The sequence below is a fragment of the Melanotaenia boesemani genome, chromosome 12 (genome assembly GCF_017639745.1).
Source record: "Melanotaenia boesemani isolate fMelBoe1 chromosome 12, fMelBoe1.pri, whole genome shotgun sequence".
Lineage (NCBI taxonomy): Eukaryota > Metazoa > Chordata > Actinopteri > Atheriniformes > Melanotaeniidae > Melanotaenia > Melanotaenia boesemani.
In genome coordinates this window covers 12,723,227-12,746,236 of record NC_055693.1, presented here as the reverse complement: position 1 = coordinate 12,746,236, position 23,010 = coordinate 12,723,227, and the positions used below count along the sequence as shown (strand labels likewise).

General features: G+C 37.3%; 1 protein-coding gene across 7 annotated transcripts in view; it reads right to left on the bottom strand.

Annotated features, from left to right (window-relative positions):
* The window catches only part of il1rapl1a (interleukin 1 receptor accessory protein-like 1a), a 188,427-nt gene that overhangs the window by 139,037 nt on the left and 26,380 nt on the right, over positions 1-23,010 (bottom strand). For all 7 annotated transcript variants that reach the window (XM_042002238.1, XM_042002236.1, XM_042002242.1 and 4 more), the window contains one exon: positions 21,932-22,035. In XM_042002238.1, the coding sequence (XP_041858172.1) occupies positions 21,932-22,013 (82 nt within the window). In that variant the 5' untranslated portion in view covers positions 22,014-22,035. The remainder of the gene's footprint in view (positions 1-21,931; positions 22,036-23,010) is intronic.

Sequence of the window (23,010 nt, the reverse complement as noted above, 5' to 3'; positions counted from 1 at the left end):
AATGTTTGGCAACAATATTTTCAATCCATTTTCGCTTTTTCAATGCATATTTAGGGCTTCTCCCTCTCTGAATTGTATTTTTTCTTTCTTTATAAAATGCTGCAAAGGCATGCCAACATCTGGCTCTTTATTTCTCCAAGACTATCATTACATAGAAACATTTTTTTTCTTTTAGTGATTTATTATCTTTATGAAGCTTTCATCATACCATTAATTGCATTACTGGAATCAACTTTAAAGATTTTTCTTATTTATACCCCAGAAAATGTACTAGCCACATTGGTTTACTGATGAACTGACTGTACATTTTCTGTTGCAAATTGTAACACGCCTTTATTTTGGAGCATGTGAAGCTGTCACAAAGACGAAGTTGCACAACTATAAAATGATCAGTCTCATACAAAGAAGTAAACCACTGAACTTGAAAAAGCAAGTTCAAGCGTAATCCACCCACTTTTGTCCCAGGATTGTTTTTTATCTTAAAGGTTAGGCATTTAAAAAAGAAGAAAAAAATCATGGTTAGACAAAGTAAACCTAACAAAACTGCAACTGACACAAAACCACAAAGTAACTTTAAGATATAAGGATAAACAAATATGAGGCAAAAACAAGGCTAAAACTTAAGATTCCTTAGTGTCCACAAGCAGACATAAACAGCTGGATCCTACCACTTCACTGTATGCAATGAAATCTGAGCCAGTAATGAGGGAAGCCAGGGCTGTATTGATCACATGCAGTGCAATCAGAGGACCTCTGTCACTCCCTCAGAGCCCACTTTATACAGCCAGAGAATCTGCTGCCATCTCCTCTCATTTAACACTTTGTATCTCTCTCACCAATATTGCATGTGCACCACAACTTGTCCTCTTGATCCATTTTAGAGCCCCCCCCCCCATCTTTTGTTGTCTCATTTTTTTCCCCTACTGCCATGTATCAGCCTCCTTATTTATGTAAATCCACTTGCTGTGAGAATGAAGCTTGTCTAATGTCCTGAACACTGCTGGATTTCATGCCATTTCTTCCTGGTAACGCAGGAATAATGAAAATGTAAATAGCGTTAAGCCTGGTAGCTTAAGACAACCTCTAAATGAAAGCAGAATGAAAGAGGGAAATACGAAGAAAGAAGTAGGCATTTTTAGCTTCAAAAGAGTTCCGACGTCACAGCCTGCAACATCACCTACAGCAAACCACTGAGGCATGCGTATGGGAAACAGCTCGAGAAAGGACACTATAGGATTTCGAGATGTGTGGTAATAGCTGCCTTCAAATAAAGCCTTAAAGACCATCGTCTCAATTGACATTTTAACTGGTATGCTCTAAACACCATTCATACACTTTTTCTCTTGTTACTTAAGGCGTTTCCTATAGTTGTCAGTCAAACTCCAAATTATCCCAATTTTAAATCAAAGCTTTCATTAGGCCTCAGCTGTCTGTGAGAAGAATGAATTTAATATTTTTGTGTGAATTGCTGATGTCAATATTCCTCCTGCCTTAACGCTCACGTTGCTTCTTACACATGAGCTTATCCAGGAGAATGAGGGGGTGGTGGTTATATAAGAGGGACCCAAGAGGGCTTCCCTTGAGCTTTGGATGAAGGGTGAAAGGAAAGAGCAAAGGAGAAGAACACAATGAAAGGAGAAAAAAGACAGGAAATGGGGTAGAGGTGCACAAAGGTGACCTCACGTGCGCTGCTGATGAAAAGATTAAGTCAGGAAGAGAAAGGAGGGGGAAGAAACAAGAAAGAAAACAGAACAATTAGTGATTTCAAGCAGTGATTAACCAGTGGGAATCAAGCACTGAGAAACAATTGAGTAAAAAAAGAGCAGAGGATGCAAAATTAATCAAACTGAAAGAAGGTTTTTGAAGCACAGATAAGTGTTTGCTGTCCCCTTTTCAAATTTTCTTTGGTTCTGAACAGATTATGGATCAGCGTAGACTACAGAACAGTATGTATGTCCTTGCTATCCTGCTCAACCTTGGGATAACTCTGCATTAGCACATCAGGCTGTTAAGTCTGTCCCAGAGCTACTCAGCCAAACAGACCATTGGCTTGATCTTTGATTGTAAAAGCCTGCCAGGCTGGTTATTCCCTGAGCGTAGCAGGCCAATCAAGTTGTCAGGCCAGTCTCATCGTCAATAACACATTCAGGTCAAACAAATAGGCACGGATCTTCTAGTAATACACCTAATCAAACTAGATCAGATAAAATACAAATTCGTACATGTATGTAAATAAGGATGTTTTTAAAGGAATATTTATTGGGAAAAAAAGTATTAATCACTTCAGGATTCTAAGACGTTTCTAAATAACTTGTTCTAGCTGCCTTTTGTATTGATCGTCATCTGAACTCAGGCACTTGACAATGCGAGGCAGCAGAAAGGTTATTGTGCAGTCATCAGAACCACCCACATCTGCAGTGGCACAGAAAAATGAACTCTGAACAGAGCAACTACAGAGGAATGGAAGAAATGGCAGTGGTGAAGGACGAGGGAGGTGATGTAGCAACAAGAGGAGTGGAAAGAGACGGAGAAAAAAGTAGAAAGGATTGAAAGAGAGAAAGAATGAGACACAGGCAGACAGAGGGACACAGCACTATTTACGGTAGATTAGTTGTTATGGTGATAAGCAGGAGGGAAAAGAAGGGATGTAGTTGTCAGGGTGATGGGGCTGCACTGCACGGCTTTTAATGACATGTAAAAATAACTGTGCTTAGAAATCACCCTACCTTTGCCAAGCAAACAAATAAATAAATATAACATATAATCACAAACAATAAACACACTGCAGTCTGTTGAAGCAGGATCCTCTCATTAGCATATGAAGACAAACTTGGATCCATCCCCCACATTCACAGCATGAGCTTCACTTTTTTTTGTAAGTTTCATTTAATGAGGATAAAAAATAGATGCACAGATACCGAGGATGCATGCATGAGTGTTTTTCTTATGTATATTTATTATAAGTTGGTGCTTTAAAAGGTCTAATAACAGCAACTGAGCGCATATCACTTTAACAGGAGGAGATGACAGAGTACTGTGGGTGATTTATTTATCTGTTTATTTCTAAAGGCTTGAAGGGGGGTTCTAGTTTGCTGCTCTTTGTAGTTTTGTGGCCGGCTGTGCAACCTCTGATTTAAAGGCATCTGATGTAATAACTTCTAAAAACAATAGTGCCAATAAATAATACTGGTGATGGATGCTGTGTCCAGTAATGTACTCAAATTTTCTATTAAACAATGGTTTATTAGAAGTAGTATTTTTTGTGCTGCTTTAGATATTCTATTAAATTTGGAGGGAACCTCTGTTCCTATTAGTTGTCTTTTTAAACGTTTCACCATATTAGATCAAAGTAATTCACTTTCTCTGTTGAACTGAAAATGTTCTAGAGATGCACCTGGGTAAGACACAGAGGAGGCAGAAAAATATACAAGTTATATATGGCATGTGTGTGCTGGGAGTTACTGTTTTGTATGTTTAAACTGACAAAATGAAGATTTTTTTATTGTCATTCTGTACATTTGACATGAAAGGAAAAAATTATGATCCACAGGATCGTTAGTGAGGTATTGTATGAAATGTAAAGTAGGAAAAATGAAGAGCATAAAATAATAAAATAAGATAAAAGAAGTTGTGAGCAAGGTATTGAGATGTAAAAGATTATTGCACAGTCTGGGTGATAAGGTGAAAAATTGCACATAATTATAATTGGGTTATTGCACATTATATTGCAGCATGTTATACAAGGTGGGATTATGCACCGACTGTTGACCTAGTGACTGAGTTGAATAGTCTTAAAGCACCAGGGTAGCAACTCCTGCTGAGCCTTGTGGTTCCGACTCTGATGCTGTGCAGCCTCCTCCCTGATGGGCAGGACAGACAGGCTGTGTGCAGGGCAGCTGGGGTCCTTCATGATGAAGGAGGTTCTCCTGCAACTTCATGCTTGCTATAAATGATCTGGAGGATTGCAAACTGTATTCACACGCCATCTTGCTGATTTTGTTGTTTACATTAACCCTATAATGCCATACATATCATATTTGATACATACTGTTTCTGAGACCTTTTCCATCATTTTATGGTAAAAACTTTGCTCAAAACCTATTTTTCTCCCCATTTCTCCTTAGGTCTGGCTTTAAAGGGTTAACATATTCAATAAAATCTCCAATAAATCCAAACGGAACTTAGCAAATATTCGAGTTTTTAACCTCATAATTTTAGGACTGCAGTGTGTATGATACCACACCTACAAAGCAAGAAGGTAAAGTTAAAGATGTCACAAATGAAGCCAGGTGACATATAGATAATACCATTTCAAACTTAAAGTATGTTTGTGATTGTTTTTCTTTCCCCAAATATTGTAAATTTATAATGTTTTTGGTCAATTTAACATGTGCAAAGCATTTCAAATAGTCAAATTTTGGGTTTTATGATGTTGCGATTCTTGCCAACCAACCATTTTCCCACCGGTGAAGTTTACTTCATGTTTATGATTGGACTTGGCTAAAAATCAATGGAGTATGGTAGTGATAATGTAACATTTTAAAATATACTTATTTATTTGTTTATTTATTTTTTCAGACATTTTTGGGCTATAGTTTTCTTTTTCTGTCTTTCATTTTGTGAGTTTGGATTTTTTCTAACGTAGGGGGGTAAGGGTTGGGGAACGGCTTTTGCTCATTTGACAGTGAGCCCACTGTTATATTGAAGTTTTTTCTTTTGTTGTTTTTTTCCAAACTTCAAACCTGTATTGATTGTTTTAAAACATTCTTTTAATTTGTTGATTGCAATGAATACATCTATGATTTGAACTGGTTTAAATCAATACTAAACCTCTAAAAAAACAACAACAACAAAAGAAAAAAATAGAACAAGAATAAAAACAAGTAACTTTCTCTTTCTCTGCATACAAATAAATACATAGAGGAAATAACAAAAGAAGCAAACTGAGGTGCAAATAATAACATGTTATCTTTAAATCTTCTGCTTTCCTCTAACACGAAGAAGCAAAAGTACAACAGACAGTGAAGGTTTCTGAGAAATTAGGTACAAACGGAGCCCTTACACTGCAGCTGCATAAGAGCCATGTAATGCAAACGAAATTGCCTTGACGTCAGTAAGTGTCGAGTGGCATTTCTCATTTACCAGCATTTAATTACCTGGCAGATTATTTCTGTAGGACCCACTCATGTAAACATTCACACGCACAGGTACAGTAGGTCATCTGCTGAATGTCCCATTTTATTAACACGAGCCACTAACATGAATGATTCCCCTGAATAATTGCTTCATTATCAGTGCCGACCAGCAAACACATATTACACTATGTGTCTCTCTAATCATGTGTTCACTTTGGAATATGCAGCCTCCACATGACACAACACCAAAGCATGCCCATTAATACACACATGGCATCACACTGCATGCATTTCTGAGCATGCTTTAATAGAGGGGGATAATTACCACACTACTATGGTTGTTATATGGAAACCATCAGAGAATTAAAGGCCTACTTTATGAAAGCTACTTAAAGTCATGGCTTTTTTCAAGAAAAATATACCCGACCCTTTACAACAGATTTAGCATTAGTGTGTATCACTTAAACAGCATACTCAGAGAAATACGTGGAATGAGCAGGACTTCGCAGCAGCACATTACAAAGTGGTCTCTACCATTCACTTGGGAGTCACTAGTCCTGCCTCACTTGTGTTGGTGATTTTACTATAGTTTCTTAAAAAATATCTGAAATCTTATTTGTACATCAGACATTCAGACAAAAAAAAAAACTTAAAAGTTTGCTTTTTTAGCAGGATGCAGAGGCTTTTTAGGTTTTTCTGAAGCTATTTCTGGTCCGCTTCTTTTACTAGCTTCCATACCTGCACGCTGCTGCTCTTTTGCCGCCATAAAATACCAAACGCTGCCTTGTTGTTGTTAGGCAACCTTGGGGAGTCGCATATGATTGGTTAAGGAACCAGGAAGTAGGAAAGAACTCTTATTTTGAAGGAGAAAAACTTGACAAAGACATTGTTGATGTAGGAGTTAGCTTGTTTATAGAGAAGCTTCCTTTTATCCTTCGCAGCAAATGAGAACATTTTAAATTATGTTTACAGAAAAAATCCTAATTATTCAGCCTTTAATTATAGGCTACATCCGTAGGGTATCTGATCGCTGTGTAAACTACATGACATGCTTGTCTAGCCAGTGGCAGATGTTGTACACCACACTTACCCCCAACTCATCTGCCTCTTCACCTTTTTTCTCTTGAGTGTGTTATGATATTTCATGCTGGAAACATCAGGGAGGCTTTTCTTGATTTCCTGAGTCCACACACAGACTATGCATCTTCACCATATTCTTCCTCATCTGTTTCTATGTTTTGTTTTGTTTTCTTTTTGTGTTCTTCTTATGGATTTCAGCCTCTTGTGTCCTTCCATTTCTCACAAAATGCATATTTGAAGTGTTCACACATAGTGACTGGTGATTAGGCCTGAGATTGGTGCCATTTGGCAAAGGCCTCAAATTTTTATCTGTGACACGGAAATTGTCCTTAAAATCTTACAGTGTGAATCTGGCTTCAGGTAAAGAAGCAAAATGCCATGTGTAAACTAACAGCCACTTCACCACCAGCCTCCTCCTGCCTCTTCAGTTAGGATTTTGTTAGCTTTTACAACAGCTTACTTAAACAAAAGAACATATGTCTACTTGCCAGTGGAGTTGGACTTCACCATATTTTCCATGGTGCCTATTATTTCAACATATTGTATGCAACACACATACAAACAAAAGATGGATACAGCCACAGTGACATTATCCACAGGTTTTGTGGACTGCTTATTTTCAGTATGAAGCTTAAGGAGAGCTATGCATTCACACATTAACTACATAAAAATCCACCCACCATAAAGAAAACAATTTATTTAATGCAAGAAGACTTTAACATTTGGATCCCCAGGTACACAGTAACTTTGGGAGGCAGCTCCAAGTAGTCTTTCGAGGAAATGCAGCTTTTTGACAGCTCCACGCTCGGGTCTCAGCCTGGGGGGTTACCACTTGGTGTGGTGTTTAAGAGACTGTGGTGTTTTTAAGTACTTCTGTCAGTTTGCACTACACAGGATTTTCAGTCCTCCTGTATGTTCTTAGGAACTCTCACCTTCACACCACCAAACACTCATGGCTTAAAGTAAAAATAGAAAACAAAAATATAGAATTTTCACTTTCCAAATTAAAAGAATCAACCATCTTCTTGCTTGTGACACCAGTAAACGAGACAATAATGCAGTCAAATATAATTTCATACAATAGCTTCTCATAAAAATGCCTGCATGTATCCTCTGCTAACACTGTGCAGCTTAAGTGAATAAAACAAGGAAAACAAGTCTGGCTTCCTACAAAAAAGCCACTTAATCTCCAATAGTCTGCATGTGATCAATCTACAAGCAGAGTGTTACTGCAGCACAGGTCATTCCTCATCATTTAGAGAGAGAAGTATTGACCGGGCCGGTACAGCCTCTGTACATCTATGTGGGTTGGGAGCTAGCAGTAAACAAATGAAAATTTCCAGTGAATACATGCTGCTCCTCGTCTTCTATTTCTTTAACACCATGTACAACTTTTCAATCTGAGTATATTTATGAAATGTGAATATACTCGTGCTTACATTTATTCCACTTTATTGGCCTCTTTCCACACTGATGTCTTGTTGGATAACACAGGTGACCATATTCTCTGCTTATCATAAATAAACACTTAGTTTGACATTCCTGCTTATCGGCTCACGCCAACAAAGATGCATCATGGACGAGGACAGCATTGTTAATCATCATCAAAGGCAACCGCGTTAGCATTTTAATGCAAAAAACTAAAGACATGAGGGGGCTGAAACTAGTCTTTAACATACAGCATCATTTTAAACCTGTAAATTTAGAGGTGATCGGTCATTAAAGCTGAAACAGGCTGCAGTCATATGTTAGTGTGTATAGATGTCAAAATGGAGTGTTGATCCGTCAATAAACTATAATGCTCATGTCCTGCCTGAAGAATGAAGGGAATGAATGTTCAATACGAGCGTCTAGGAAGCCTGGGGTGTGGGGGGTATGAGACAAGCATGACAAGTAGAGACAAGATTTCCCTACATGTTATTTGTGTATGTCATTTAGCTCATCTACTTGACAGAGGGAATGTACAGAAAGGCACATTTCAGTTTTAAAGTGTCAGAGAAATTGCAGCAGTGTGATTTGTGGGATGAAAGGAGGGGAACCTTGACAAATAAATTAACTAACTGACAGACTGCCTGGATTTCGCATTCCTGTCCTCACACTTATCGAGTGGTTATTGAAGCATCCTCTCTGTGGACTTCATTCCCCATGCTGCCTTGGGGCCATGTCAGATTTACGGTGATCCACAGCAGCCTCTTATCAGGGATTTGGAGCAAGACTTTGCAGAGTCATCTAGAATATTGGCTTTATCATTCTTTTTTTTTTCTTTTTTAAATCCTAGCTCAGAGGAACAACACACACGCCAAGGTTGGGATATCACAAGTCACATGAATAACACATCTTACAGACAGTGCATGCGCACATATGTATTCCTGACATCTCACTGGGGATCACTTGGCAATAACCTGTCATATCAGAGTAGAAAGACAGTAAGCTGACTTCAGTTGTTTTTGACACAGACACAGCAAGCAGCACTCTACCAATCTATGTATAATTAGTTTTTTTAAATCACAGTCTTGCTGAAATTAATTTAGAACCATTACGTACACAAAAACCCCTCTGTAAATCATTTTTTTTTCCTCTGTCAATATTAAATATATTCATTAACATACAATACTGTGTTGAAGTAATTTATGAAAATATGCTCTTTGTGCTTTTGAAAAGATAATCACGTTAAAAGAAAAGGTTTAAACATAGTTGTTCCTCAAAGAAACAGATCTTACAAACACTGACCACCTCCCGAAGCAGCTATTTTATATCTCTTTATAATTTATTTTCTACAACTCTATTTATTCTAAATTGCTTTTCATTTTAATGGAAAATAATCACTGTAAAAGACTTAAATTGAAAAGATACATGCAATTAAAAACATGAACTGTTTCTTTAAACAGTTATATCCAAGGTGAATTTATTTTGTCTTCTCATTTCTTATTGCTATGACAGTATTTTTTTTCTTTTTTTCTTTGGTGACGTGTTTTTAAATAGCTTTCCTCTGCATTTGATTCTCCTATCGATCAACTATAATGAATACGGAAAGTATTTTGAGAGATGCTAGAAGAACTTATGGTACAAATCACTGAAACATATTTGCATTTTATATGTTGCTAAACATACAATCAAACCTACAAACAAACAAAACATCTCTTTCAATTCCCAGCATCCCCTTGAACATACGTAGGGAGTCATCAGAACCATTTAGTACCAGGCAGATAACATCCCCACCAATGCAGAAGCCCAGGAGAAAGAAAAGAAGCACGTAAAGGCAGCATTTAAGGACTGTGTCTACCCACTGGACCCTCTTTAAAACTACAACAAGACCCAGAAACAACACCAACACAGGGAGAAAAGATAAAAAGAAAAAGGAAAGGGAAGCCCTGACATCCCTTATGTGGCTGGAACATCTGAGAAAACTCAGGAGGATTTTTAACAAACACCAAATATCTTGGTTTTTCAAACCTAGGCACACCATCAGACAGAAAACGGTTCATCCTAAGGACTTGACCCCCACAGTCACAATAAAACAATATTCTGTATGCAGTTCAGTGCAGTAAGGACTGTAATCAGCTCTACGCTGGGGAAACTAAATAACCACTCAACAGACAGGTGGCTCAACACAGGACAGCCAACTTAACAGGGCAGGACGCAACTCTTTTCCTGCTTCTTATGATAAACAACACTCTTTTGAGGACCACAAAGTTAAAGTCTAAACTTTCACTTTACATAGGAGGAGGACTGAAACATCACCTCTCCCATTCCTACAATAGCATCCTTTCAGATATCTGAATTAGACTGATTACACCTATTCACATTTAGCCACAAGTGAAACTATGGACAATGGTTACTCTAACTAGACTCTAATCAGCAGTTTCACAGGCTGCAGAAATCACCAGAAATCCTGGAAATCCTGGATGAAGACTGAAACATTTTTACAAAACTAAACTCGGTCCAGTTGACGCAACCTATGTTGGATCTCAAATGTAAGTCGCTTTGGATAAAAACGTCTGCTAAATGACTGTAGAATAGAATAGAATAGAATAGAATAGAATGGATGGCCCTTTTATGTCTGTATGGCATATGTTGTTATTAAGTGTCACATCAAAATGTGTAAGGGGCTGCATGGCGGAAAAAAAAACATACTATGCTTTAAATGTTCATAATACATGAAACTGTGTCACAAAAAAGCAGCTCTATAAAAACACACAATTTAAAACATTAACTTTATATAATTTCTACGATTTTATTGTAGCACGACTAAATTTTGGACTACTGGATAAATCTATCTGTTATACAATCATAAAAAGATCTTTTCACATGTCCAATAGCAGTTTTACAACCCATCCTTGCAAACTGTGAGATGGTAATGTCTCCCTAGAGTGCTGTTTGCCATTTCCTCCAGCCTCCTTATGAGTATTTTTGGCCAAAGTAAACACTTGCCAGATGTGAAAATAGAACTGCATCATGTGAGAATATATAGGCCTTTGAGGAGCTTAAAAATTTAAACTAAACCTGTATCTGTGTAGGAAATAAGGAAAACTTTGTAATTGTTTAACTTTTGACAATATTATGCTTTGAATGTGGAGCCAGTAATCCCTTTAAGACCAACTGAATTACTACAAGAAACTTGGAATAATAGCTGCATGACATGTGCCTTCACTGGGTTAGCTGTAAGACACCGAGGGGCTCCCATCCTCTTTTATTTGAGCTGAGTGCAGAGCGATGTTTTCCACTGCAGCATGTTCACTCATCCCTGCAGGCTGTGTTTAAAAGCCATTATTTCAGCTAACAGACCGGTCAGTGGGCCTTGGATGTGTTTAGTGATGTGTATTGTCTGGCTCTCTTATGACTTTTAGAGTGGATAAATGGACAAAGCATTCATCCAGCGTTTTATTTTTTGTGTCTCTGTGTAGGAGAGCAGCAGTTGTGATGATGCGGAGTTGCAGCTGTGAGTAGTTCATAATGAGGTTTATTGTCTGCAGTGACGATGAGGCAAAAGAAAACACACACAGCATCATGAGAACCCTGCTTATGACAATACACTACATCCTTCCTTTGAGCAGGAGGCACTGATTGGTGGACATGCAGTGCACAGTACTCACAGAATAGACAGACCTCTGTCTTGGCAGGCAACTCAACTTGTCACAGTAGGAAAAGCACAGGTCTGCTACTGATGGCTGCATTCCACTAAGGGAACGTCCTGCTTTTGTTAATCCTGGTTTACTGTCATGGTTTACTGGGACACCTGATCGAACTAAGACATCATTAATTCCACAGTGAAAGATGGCCTATTCCTCCTCAGTGTGCAGTGAACCATTGAGAACACCTCTGTTACTTTAAAACTAAATCAGATGGGATTTCTCACCACAAGCTCATGGATTTTGACCAAGGGTGTGTGAAATAAACTGACTGCAGTTTCTCCAGGCCGATTCTACTTTTCGATTTTTGTAGAGTTCCAACCTGTTTTGTCAAGGATTGTGCCCGTTTCTGACTTTCACTCCAATCATTTACACTATAAAAAACAATGTTTTTCTCATTTTTGTTTGGCTTGAAATTTCAACTGTTTGTTGACAATAAAACATTTTAGCTGTAGCACGACATTTAAGTTTTCTCTAAACTATAAACTAGTGCTAGAGGTACTTGTACAAATAAATTTCAGCTTCTTTTATATTTACAGCTTTCCTCAAGAATATGAAGTAGCAGCAAGCAAGAATAATATTTTGATCAAACAGCCCACATTTATAATGCAAGGCCACCATTTAACTAATTAATTCTTTAGTTATTCGTACATGCTTGCCCGTCACTTTATGGGTCCTAAGGGGATCAAAGTGTGTGACAAAAAATATCCCCCACACCATTACACCACCACAACCAGCTTGAACAGCTGATTCAAGGCAGGACGGATCCATGCTTTCATGTCATCTGAATGTTAAAATCGAAATCGTTAAACCAGGCAATGCTTTTCTATTTTTCTGTTGTCCAGTTTTGATGAGCCCTGGTGTTGTGGCACGCCATTGTCCATTGGCTTTGTTGAAGAAGATGTTACATCTGATGCCTTTGGTTCAAGATCAAGTGAGTCAATTAGGCTTTGCTTTGGTTGTTCCTCTTGCTTTTGACCTTGTAACCATGGTTAATTATCTGTTTCCCACAAAGTTACTTACACTACTTACAATCAGGTCAGACCGCAGATACTGCTGGCCTCTGGTCTTCCCACATTCCTCCAAATGTTGTGGCATCTCTTGATGTCAGTTTGAATTACAGCTTAATCCCAAAAAGTGTGCTGGAAGGCAGAAACTGCTTATGATGAGAGTAAGTGTGTTAAACAAGCCTGAGGACACTGTTGTCTGCCCAAAGTGTAACAATTATAACAACAAGTGTAACAGTTATAACAACATGTAATCTTGTTTTTTCTGTCTCAAATCAGGTAATAGAAATGATCCTGCATGTTTTTCTTATTAAGCAACATCTTGAAAGTTTGCTTCAGATCTGGTTCACCACTATGGAAACCCAGCGTTTGTCAGTCTATATTAAAAACCTGGGTATTAATCGTTGCCTTGTTTTTCATTTTGTAAAGCATTAAGAAGCTGTTTGATCAACTTTGACTATCTTTAATGATACTTGTTGATTTTTTTTTAATTTGTGTTTATAAAACTTGAATGAGTCACTGGGTTTCCCCCTACTATAAGATTCTTGTAAAAGTTTTTTTTTTTTTTTTAACCATTTTCTCATTACTTAATATGATCTTTTAGTAAAAGATTTGGCTGCAGAGCCATGTCTTCATCCTACAAAAGAAATGTTTAATTATCTTTGCATGGAATAGTTTGAAGTTACAAATTGTATTTCAAGAGTAGTTTTGGTTTTTGGTTTTGGTTTTTGGTTTTCTAAAAATGCAACACAAGTGTGAATCTGTCAATTCATTTGTGTAAATTTCCAAATTACAGAGCATATTAGTGTGAATAAAACTCACTGAGTTGAGCTAAATCTAAATGTAAATGCCTAACCTTGAAACCACTGTTTGACGCAAGTGAATTTCAGGCCCTTAAGAAGCACTGCATCAGAAATCATCATACCACTCTGATCTGTATAACCACATGATCTTAGGAATACCTTGGAAAGCCACTTTCTCTCAACACAGTCTGCTGCTGCATCCAGAAATGTAACCTGAACTGTATTACACAAGCAGAAAACATATTGCATATTAACCACTTACTTACTTTCTTTTTTTGTATTTTTTTTGGGGGGGGGGGGGCTTTTGGGAAAAACAGCAGGAATTCAAATGCATGGATGGGTTCCATGTGCCATAGATGAAAAAAAATGGCTATTATCAGCAGCTAACAAAAGTCAGCATCTGTAATGATGATGTTAGGAAGTGAGCCTCTCTGACATGGGCAACTTGCACCTATGTGAAAGTACCATTTATGCTCAAGCATATAATGGACTTTTGCTATGATAAAGGCAATGTCTCTTATCAGGAAATCTGAGGTTATTTGAGCAGAACAATGCCAGCATTCACTATGTACAGTTTTCGACAGCATGATTTCATAAACACAGTGTGTGTATGCTTAACTGATCTGCCTGCAGTCCACATCTGTCTCCTACTGAAAATGTATGGAGCATCATAAAGAGGCAAATCAAATGAGTGTTGAGCAGCTAAACCCTTGTATTCAGCAAGAATGGACACAAATCCCTCTGAAAAACGGCAACAATTACTATCCTCAGATCCTAAATTATTGAAAATTTAAATCTTTAATAGACTTGAATAAATTCCATCTATCTTTATAGCAATTTTTATACAGCATGTGTAATCTTTGTGATCTTCTGTGTTGTCATGTGTGTGGACCACTTGGACAACTGGGGTCTGATGGATGGACCCTGACAGCTTCTTTCTGTCAGAGAACTGCTCACAGTCCCTGGGAGTGAATCGCAAGTGGCATCAGCATGGCTGTGGTCAGTCCACTGCACAATCACACAGAGCGCCTGGAGTAAAAACCCTTATTTGCAGCAGCAAAGTATACGCACGCCAAGATGTGGGTCAAACGCAAACAGCTCATATATGAGTTCACTCATCTGTGTGTACAAACCAACAACAATTGCCCATCCCAACTACTATCTCATTCTGCGGAGCTTTAGTGGTCATTAAAAGTATGAGCAGCACCAAGCGTGGCACAAAGAGTGAGAGAATAGGAGAGACATGTAGCCTTCACACCTTTGGGAAACTCATTAGTCTTCGTAATACAGACCCAAGCACATTCCACATTGAATAATTATAGGATTTTTGAGTGTTACAACACTGGGAATGCCACCCAGACATAGGGAGGGAAAATCAATTGTTGAGTTGGTTCTCCCAGCATCCCTAGAGGGCTAATCAAACCCTCACAGTTAATCCCTTACCCACAGCTATATAAGGTTGTGGAGTCAAATTCCCCATTCTTTCTCCAGTCATAGAGAAACAATAGAGTATACCCATCTGAAACACAATGGCCCAAAAAAAAAAAAAAAAAAAAAAAAATCATTAGAAGACTATTCCAAACAAAAGTCACTACCTTTCTCTCTAATTTTTTCTTCCTCTGCCTACGTTGTGTTGAAATTTGTGATTTGGGCCCAAAAAGAATGATAACTACCAAGAAATCATTCAGACCTGAGTCCATATAAGAAGCCTGGGGTGATCATTTGAAGCTAATTTAACAGCAATCACGAGAGTCGGTCTCCATTTCTTTCATCTGCAACACATGAAGACAAATGTCCTAAACCTTTGAACTAGAAAACAATGACCCACCAGGGGCTTTATCAGCCAATTAATCTCCTTTACCATGCATTTTATCTTTAACACTGATGCCTAACCCCTGTCCTCTTCAGTTTGTCAGAGACTAAGATAGGGACCTGAGAAAACAGAACAATACCATCTATGAAAGAATGAAAAAAGTCAGAGATTCAGAAAAAACATTGATCTTATTCAGGGTCAGTGAATTTCTTACCAAAAGCACAATTAAAAGCAAGATATCAAACTTCAACCTCAGATGTTCTTTAAATAAAATTAAACATACATGGAACACAAGTACATATTCATATGTAAATGCATGTACACAATGCATTTGCACGCCTGTGTATGCAACTGAATCACAAAAGACTTAAAGTGACTTTCCATGTCCGAGACTGTTAGTTTTATATAAGCATGTTTGATTTTTCCCGTTTATTCACTTAGAGTCTTCAAGAAAGACACAAGAACCCTTCAAAAATGCTATCATATAGCAAAATGACAGTGACCTTTGACCCACACACACAGGGCAATATTGACTTTACTGCTACTGATATTTGACAGAAGGACCCTGAGGACCCACTGGATTGATCTTATGTGCTGTCCTGGCTCTGATCCATGTGGATCTTTGTGTAAATTCTCAGTGGACTAAAGCATACTACCACATAGCCAATAGTGAGTATGAGTGTGTAGGCATGAACAAAAGGATACACAAGCACACCCGAGTGGCTGCTTCCGAATGACTGCATATATCTCTACATGCTGTATAAATTATAATGACACAAATCTAATTATACAATGAGTCACATGTATGCAAGCAATTTAGTGTTAAAGATGTTTCCATGGCTGAAAAATACAGTAAAAATGAAGTCATAATCCTTAAGACTAGCCCCACATTGTGTTACTGTATTCTGAATATTAGCCCATTATGAAAGCCATTGTATTCTGTGACTTAGCAAGCTAAAGTTTAAATTGAGTCTTCAAAATTAATTTTAAATTAAAAGGCATTGATATTTTCTCATGGGCCTGAAGCAAAATGCTGATTTCTTTGAGTTTAGCTCAGTGTCTAAACATCTATTTTTAGTAGGAGAGATTGAATGATTGCACTAAACAACTTATATTAATACAACATCAGTGCTCTACAACAGATATCACCAACTATGGCCCTGCAGGTTTTAGATGTTGTCCTGCTGCAACACATCTGATTCAAATGAAATGGATCTCTTAATTTGAGCCAGGTGTGTTGCAGCAAAGAAACAGACTGAATCCTACTCTACAGTAGAACTGTGTTGTATTGTAAAGATAATTCTAGTTAGTTTAACTTTCTAAAACCTGACGTCCCAAATTGGGGAGTGTTGAGAACAGATTGCCAAACTGGGGTTTAGAGGTACAGCTGCATCATTCCAAATATATACTGGTATAAATAATTTTTAAAATTAAAGTATCCCCCTCATTTCTTCTTGGTTATGCAGTTTTGAGCAGAGGCCTAAAAATATGCATATGGCTCATGTACATAGACATAACACTTGGCACAGAAGAGCAAATGCAAGTGCAACGCTTGTTTTCACCTTGATGAAAAGTGGCCAGTTGAACATCACAAAGACAAGAGAAACCCACTGAAAAGTAACCTTGGATGGTCTTCATACCCACTGTAATGGGTGTATGTGTTTGAGTTTTTGAAAACAGAAGCAAACTTAGAAGGATATAGTAATAGAAATATGTTTTAAATATATATTTTAAACATATTTCTTCCATTTTTACACCACTAACACTGGTCCAGATTAAACGATGATCCCATAAAAACCAAGAATGCTCCAAGATCAATAAATATTTGTCTTTAATAATAAACCAAATTATTTTTAGAAGGACATTTCATATTAAACATTATGTTATAAAAACATAATGTGGCCTAAAGTGGAAGTCCACTGCATGGACGTAGACACAACATAATCCCAATAACTAAACTTATTTTTACAGTGTGGAAAAAAATGCAAAAAGCAAAGTGGAGGTGACTCAGAGGGAAGGAGATACAATGTGGTGTTACCATAGTAATACACACACACATACACTTTCCTACCTACCTCTGTGGAGGCAGAGAATATTGGCAACAGGTGGATGGAAGATGGAAAATGCTCAGCAGTTCATACGTACTGACCTTACAGGGTTAACAGGCAAAGAATATACATTTCTAAAATATTTTTATGCTGACATACACATAGCACAGAGATTTAGTGTTTCTGAATCTGCGACATAGAATGAGAGGTTAACCTACCCGGTGCTGCACTTACCCACCTGAAGACAAAAAATGCATGACTGGTGATCAACAGCCGATCAAAATTTGATCTGTTATTAGGAAAACCAACGGTGGGAGTGTGGAAAATATGTTTTGTTTTGTTTTGTTTTTTTTTACTTTGAGCACAACTGCTTTTCTCATTTGGCCTAAGATTTGTTTAGGACATGTGTAAGCTTGAGATAGAGGCTAAAAGCAAAAGCCTTGTGCCAGAAGGGTGAGAATTGGTTACACTTGTGTTGTCTTGTTTAAAAGTTCAACTACAGAAATAAAAAAGAATAAAATAAAAGAAGAAGCTTGGATGGTTTGTCGTGGTGGACTGCCGTACAGTGCTGACATAATAACTTTATACAGGCCCTGCTTGTTTGGAGATATAGTTTGTGAAGTGAGTCATTTAAACTGATTTTAGCTACTTTCACAGAGTGATTGCCACAATACAGCACAAAGAGAAGGTTAGTAATACAAAAGGATATAAAATATTTGTTTTTGTAATATGGAAGCTATAAAAAAAAGCTCACCAACTGTCTGTGACAAGCATTATTTGCACATGCAATGGCTTAAATCCTCACTGTCATAAAAAGTGTGATTGCCTTTACAATAGTCCTGCATAGGAGCTCATCTTTGTTTCATTGTGTATAACCACAAAATATTTATTGCACATCACCTTTGATCCATGCTCAGGAGGTAATATTGACAATATTTGACCAAAGGGACCAAAAAGATCCACCTGACCCATCCGATGTGCTGCAGTGGGTCTTATATGTGTGGCATTCCTGGTTGGAGCAAATGTACAAACACAAAAGTACTACTGTGTGTGGGCGTATGTAATGGACCTACTATCAAATGTGCGCTTGAACTACATGCATGTGTACTGTCTGCACATGCAGTCAATGTCTAACTTTATTATAGTGGTGCAACTTTAACAGATACCTAATGTCACAATTATTTATGTATTAAAATAAATACAGCTCAGTTGCTGAAAATACCTTCTATAGAATTAGTCTCTCGGCCTGTTACTGTATTCTGTTCATGAATGATAAAGCTCAGTGGTGTGTTACTCCAGTGCTGTGATATAGTGAGACTATAATTATGCATTAGAATTTGCGACCACATAAATGATCATCAATTATATGCCACTGATCTTTTTTAAGTATTCTTATGGGCCTGAACAAAGTTGTAAGGCTGATTTAGCTCTTTGATTTAACCAATTATATGTGAAATGATTGCCTGAAAACCTCTTATGGGGCAAGATCAAGCATCTATAAGTTGTCTAATCTTTTCAAGATGATAAAGACTTTAAAGGGCAGTTTAAGTTGCAAAGATTTTTGCCTTCCTCTCAATATCAAGATCTCCTGTTTAACGACTGCAGCGAGGCAGGCGGAGCAGCAACAATGTCAAAGTGAGTTGGAAAAAAACAGTTAAGAGAGAGGAAAGCAAAAATCTTTATAATAAAACCTTAGCTTAGAGTTAGCGGGCACCATCTTCACCAACTATTTTGACTTATTCTAAGACAAGGGTGTCAAATGTACAGCCCGGGGGTTAAAATCAGCCGGTCACAGACAGTAATCTGGCCCGCGAGATGAATTTGGTACATGTGAAAATGACTAAAAAGACATTAACCACAAATTTTTAATAAAATTAACTGCCATTTCTACTTTATCCAATGGAGCTTGTATTTTTTACATTTGAATATAAAATATTTACAAGGCATGGGATAACTTCTTATATTTTTATTATTGGCTGTTTAAAGTTAAATTTAATGTAAACATCTTAATAATCTACTCGTATTTCATTGCAGCAAAACAAAGAGAAAGAATCTGCCATAAAATGACTGAATACATGTAGTGTTTAAGTTGACTCATTGATGGGATTTTCTGACATATCAAAATTTGAACTTTATGCTCACAGAAATATATGATCAGATAACTTGACTCCATAATTTTTTGAGCTCTCATAGATTAAAAAAGACAAAAAAATTATAAATAAAAATATAAATAAATAAATTAATAAAACAATACAACATTTATACAACACACAAGCTAAAAGTGCAAAGCTCAGTCATTATCTTTAGCTAAGCTGTTTTGAATATTTGAGTTTTTACTATTTTGTCATATTTTCCATCAACTGTGTTGATGGGTTGTTGTAGCCCTTTGATAGAAAAAATAGATTTGAAGGTAATGAGTAAGTTTAAATGCAGTACTACTGAAAATCATCTCAAACTTCAAGAGATGCCCATTTAAATAGCATCAGTTTATCCCATAAAACAAGATTAAATTGTTTTTCAATAGTCATTGGTTCATTAGCTACATTTACTCCCCGTCATCGTTGTGCTGGTAGTCTTTAAAAACAATATAAAACAAAACTGAAAAAAAAAAAAAAAAACTTAATGATTGTTTAAATATTAGGCTAAGTAGTTTCCAACATACCACCGTTCCTTGTTTTGTACAAGTATCTTTATATCAATCTCTAACATATCAAAAAGACAAATGGATAACAAATTTAAGACCTCACAATAATTCATTGCAATTACTACAACCTCCTATTTAAAAAAAGAAAAGGTTTGCAGACACTTATGAGACTTGAAATAACACATCTGTCAACTGAGCTGACCTGACAAATGTGTAAACTGCAGCAAACATGTAAGCTGACAGCAGACTGCCAGTTTAAACTTTTGCTAATTTGGAGTGCTTTAGATTACTGTAAGCTGTTACTCAGTGTTGAGTGAAATTATTTTCAGTGCTGAGAACAAAATGCCTGGGGAGAAATGAGCCGCCACATTCAGAGAAAATATAAAAGAAGCTACAGAGGCTGGCTCATGCCATTCTGGCTGGCTAACATTTTGGAGACCAGCCAATTTACTATGACAGCAAGCCCCCAAAATGACATATTTAATGAAAACACAAGCATGAATCCTAATGCACCAATTTTTGGTTAAGCTGCCAATCATAGTAATGTTGTTGCTTATATTTTAGTAAGTAAATGGATTTCTTTTTACAACACTTCATTGTGCCTCTGCCTTGTAAGTATATCTTTCAATACATATTAACCCCTTTAGCTGAAATAATGAAAGACCTCTAGAGAAGCTTATAAAAGAGCACATTGGGTAACCGGCACTGTTAGCAGTTTTGTGTGCAAGCAATGATTATTAGATATTTACCTACTAAAAAAACATTAGCTTAGATTTGATGAAAATACAACATTAAGTACTTAATTAGATTTAGTGATCACTAATTGTGGCATGAAATAAGAATACCATTAAAAAGACAGTTTTTCATTTGACAAGCAGCTTGTTTTTACATTCAGTATGTTTACATAAAAAACCAGAAGAAAGTTTACCTTTTGTATTAATCACCTATAGTAGCTCACTAAAAGGGGACATGAGACCGGCTATCATTATAAACTGATTGCCCATCTGCGCTTGTATACTGGGACAAGGAGAGCAGTCTAAAGTCATTTTCACACCCAATTAGTCCACTAGACTCAGTATAATTAGGGAGTTAGTTCAGCTGGGGGTGTGACATTCAGCCAGTCTGAGTCTGCTTTCACATTGCGCAAAATCAAACGAACCAAGCTTTTTGAAAAACATACCCCCCCCTTTGCCTGAGGCAGTGCTGTATTAAGGATTACTGATGGAAAAGACAAAACAATTAACAAAAAAACCTTGCTGATCTACTGGGAAGGGCAACCTCTGTTTCTGCCATGTAGGTTGCCTGTGTGTGGTTAACTTGAAGTAAACAGAGACCAGTGACCAGAGGTCACCTTTGTGATGCGTTTCAGAATTCGGTTGCACATTTACACCTCCCCAAACAAACCAGACTTTCCGAGTAACGAACTAAGATTTGTTAAGGAGGGGCTCAGGTGAATGCATCCTAATGAAGTGACCTAGCTGAGCTATAACTGTAGCTTGATTTAACTGTGCGTGGAAATGTGCTGGATGCTTAAGTGTTTCCTTTATGGCCTTTGTGTCATGAAAAGTTTCTACACTCAGTCTTTTTGTTCACTATTTTTCCTTTTGACCTTTGCATTTTTAAGCATTGATGTTCAATTTGCTGGCATTTAGAACTAAAATTAGTTTCACATTGACCCTTGGTACCCAGTCACTGAGCAATTGGATCATTTGGGAGCTGTCACTCTCTAGATTAAGGCAGGTCTAGTGAATTCAAAGAGGTGCGTTGTATATCTCTTCATTAAGTAATATGCTCTTCATCCAAAGCGCAAGTTGAAAAAATAGCTGCTCTCATTGCTAAATTGCTTAACAGCCCTTCTATTGTAGCGAAGGTAACATCCTCTGCAATTACCTGTCAATCATCCTCTTGAGTAATATTTCTTAAGCCTGAACGGAAACACTAACACTTCTGTTTTGCTCTAGCACCAAAAGCCAACAGAATCATGAGATGATGCTTTTAGTATACCAGGAGATGCAATATCATCAGTGAGCATTTTTTAGCCACCAGCTAAACACAATTCTTAAATGCACATTATAATCTGTGTAACAAAAACATAAATTGTGCAAGAAATAACTAGCATCAACAACTGTGCCAAACCCTGACTTGGACATATAATAATACAATCTTAAGAGAAGACAATATAACACATTACCAAAGAGGTATTAAACAGTCTATATCATACATAAGTAAACAGCATTGCATACAAGGGCTTTAGAAAAAGTGTAGAAAATACCTGAGCCCCTTTTTGAGACCACCTTAACACTCTTGGATAGGGTGAAGTACAGCAGGATCAGGAGAGGGCTGGGAGGTCTCATCTTCCTCCCCTGTCCTCACAGCCTAAAATGAGAAGAAAGAAAGAGGAAAAGGAGGGATGAGGAAGGAGAGAGACAGAGCCATCAATCACTGCCTGTACATGAGATCAACTAACTCCTTGTTGCAACAAGAGCAAGTGTCAGTGGGGAAGGATGTTCTGCAAACACTACAGCAAGCAAGCACACACACAATTGTACAAACATTTGTACAGCCAGTCCTGCACAAACATACTTGGACACTCACACCAACACACCATTTTCCACATTCCCCTGGGGGGGACTTTCTTGTAACGATTTTCTTTCATGATTGTAATTGAGACGAGTTATCACTACATGGATATAGTTCATGAAAAACCATTCTCTGAGATGCAGACGAATCAATAAAGAAATAATTACATGTGTAAGAAACACTGCTCTTAATCGCCATTTTCATAAAAAAGGGGTGTGGTAGGAGGGTGGAGGCACCTTAAGAAAATTTCAAATTATCACCTCGTGACTCAGAGAGATTTAACAAATATCCCACCCATACCCCTCATCGACTCATATCTTGCATTAATTGATGGAGGTGACTCATTCTCTGCTCCTCATCTTCTCTGAGTAAATGACATAATCTAACATGTAGTAATTACCCTCTAATAGCCGGCTCCTGAAATAGAGCTGGTGCTGCTGTATAAATTTGATGTTAAATGAAAAAGGAATACACTCATCAAAGTAACAGTTTATTAGCTGCCATTGTTAGCTGATGATATTACTCTTCAAATGCAACCACCATCATAACAGTGCTGGCGCTATTACCAGTTACCTTTACTGATTAAAAAAGGTGAAGATGAAGGGGTTGAATCTGGATATGTTATCCATGGTTTATTCATACTTTGTACATGTAGTGAAACTATGTATTCCTTCACTACTGCTCATTTCAGTGGCTTAACGCTGTAAAATGACATATTTTAAACTAAACCATAATGCTTTACCAACCCTCTAAAGATGTAAAAGAAGAGCC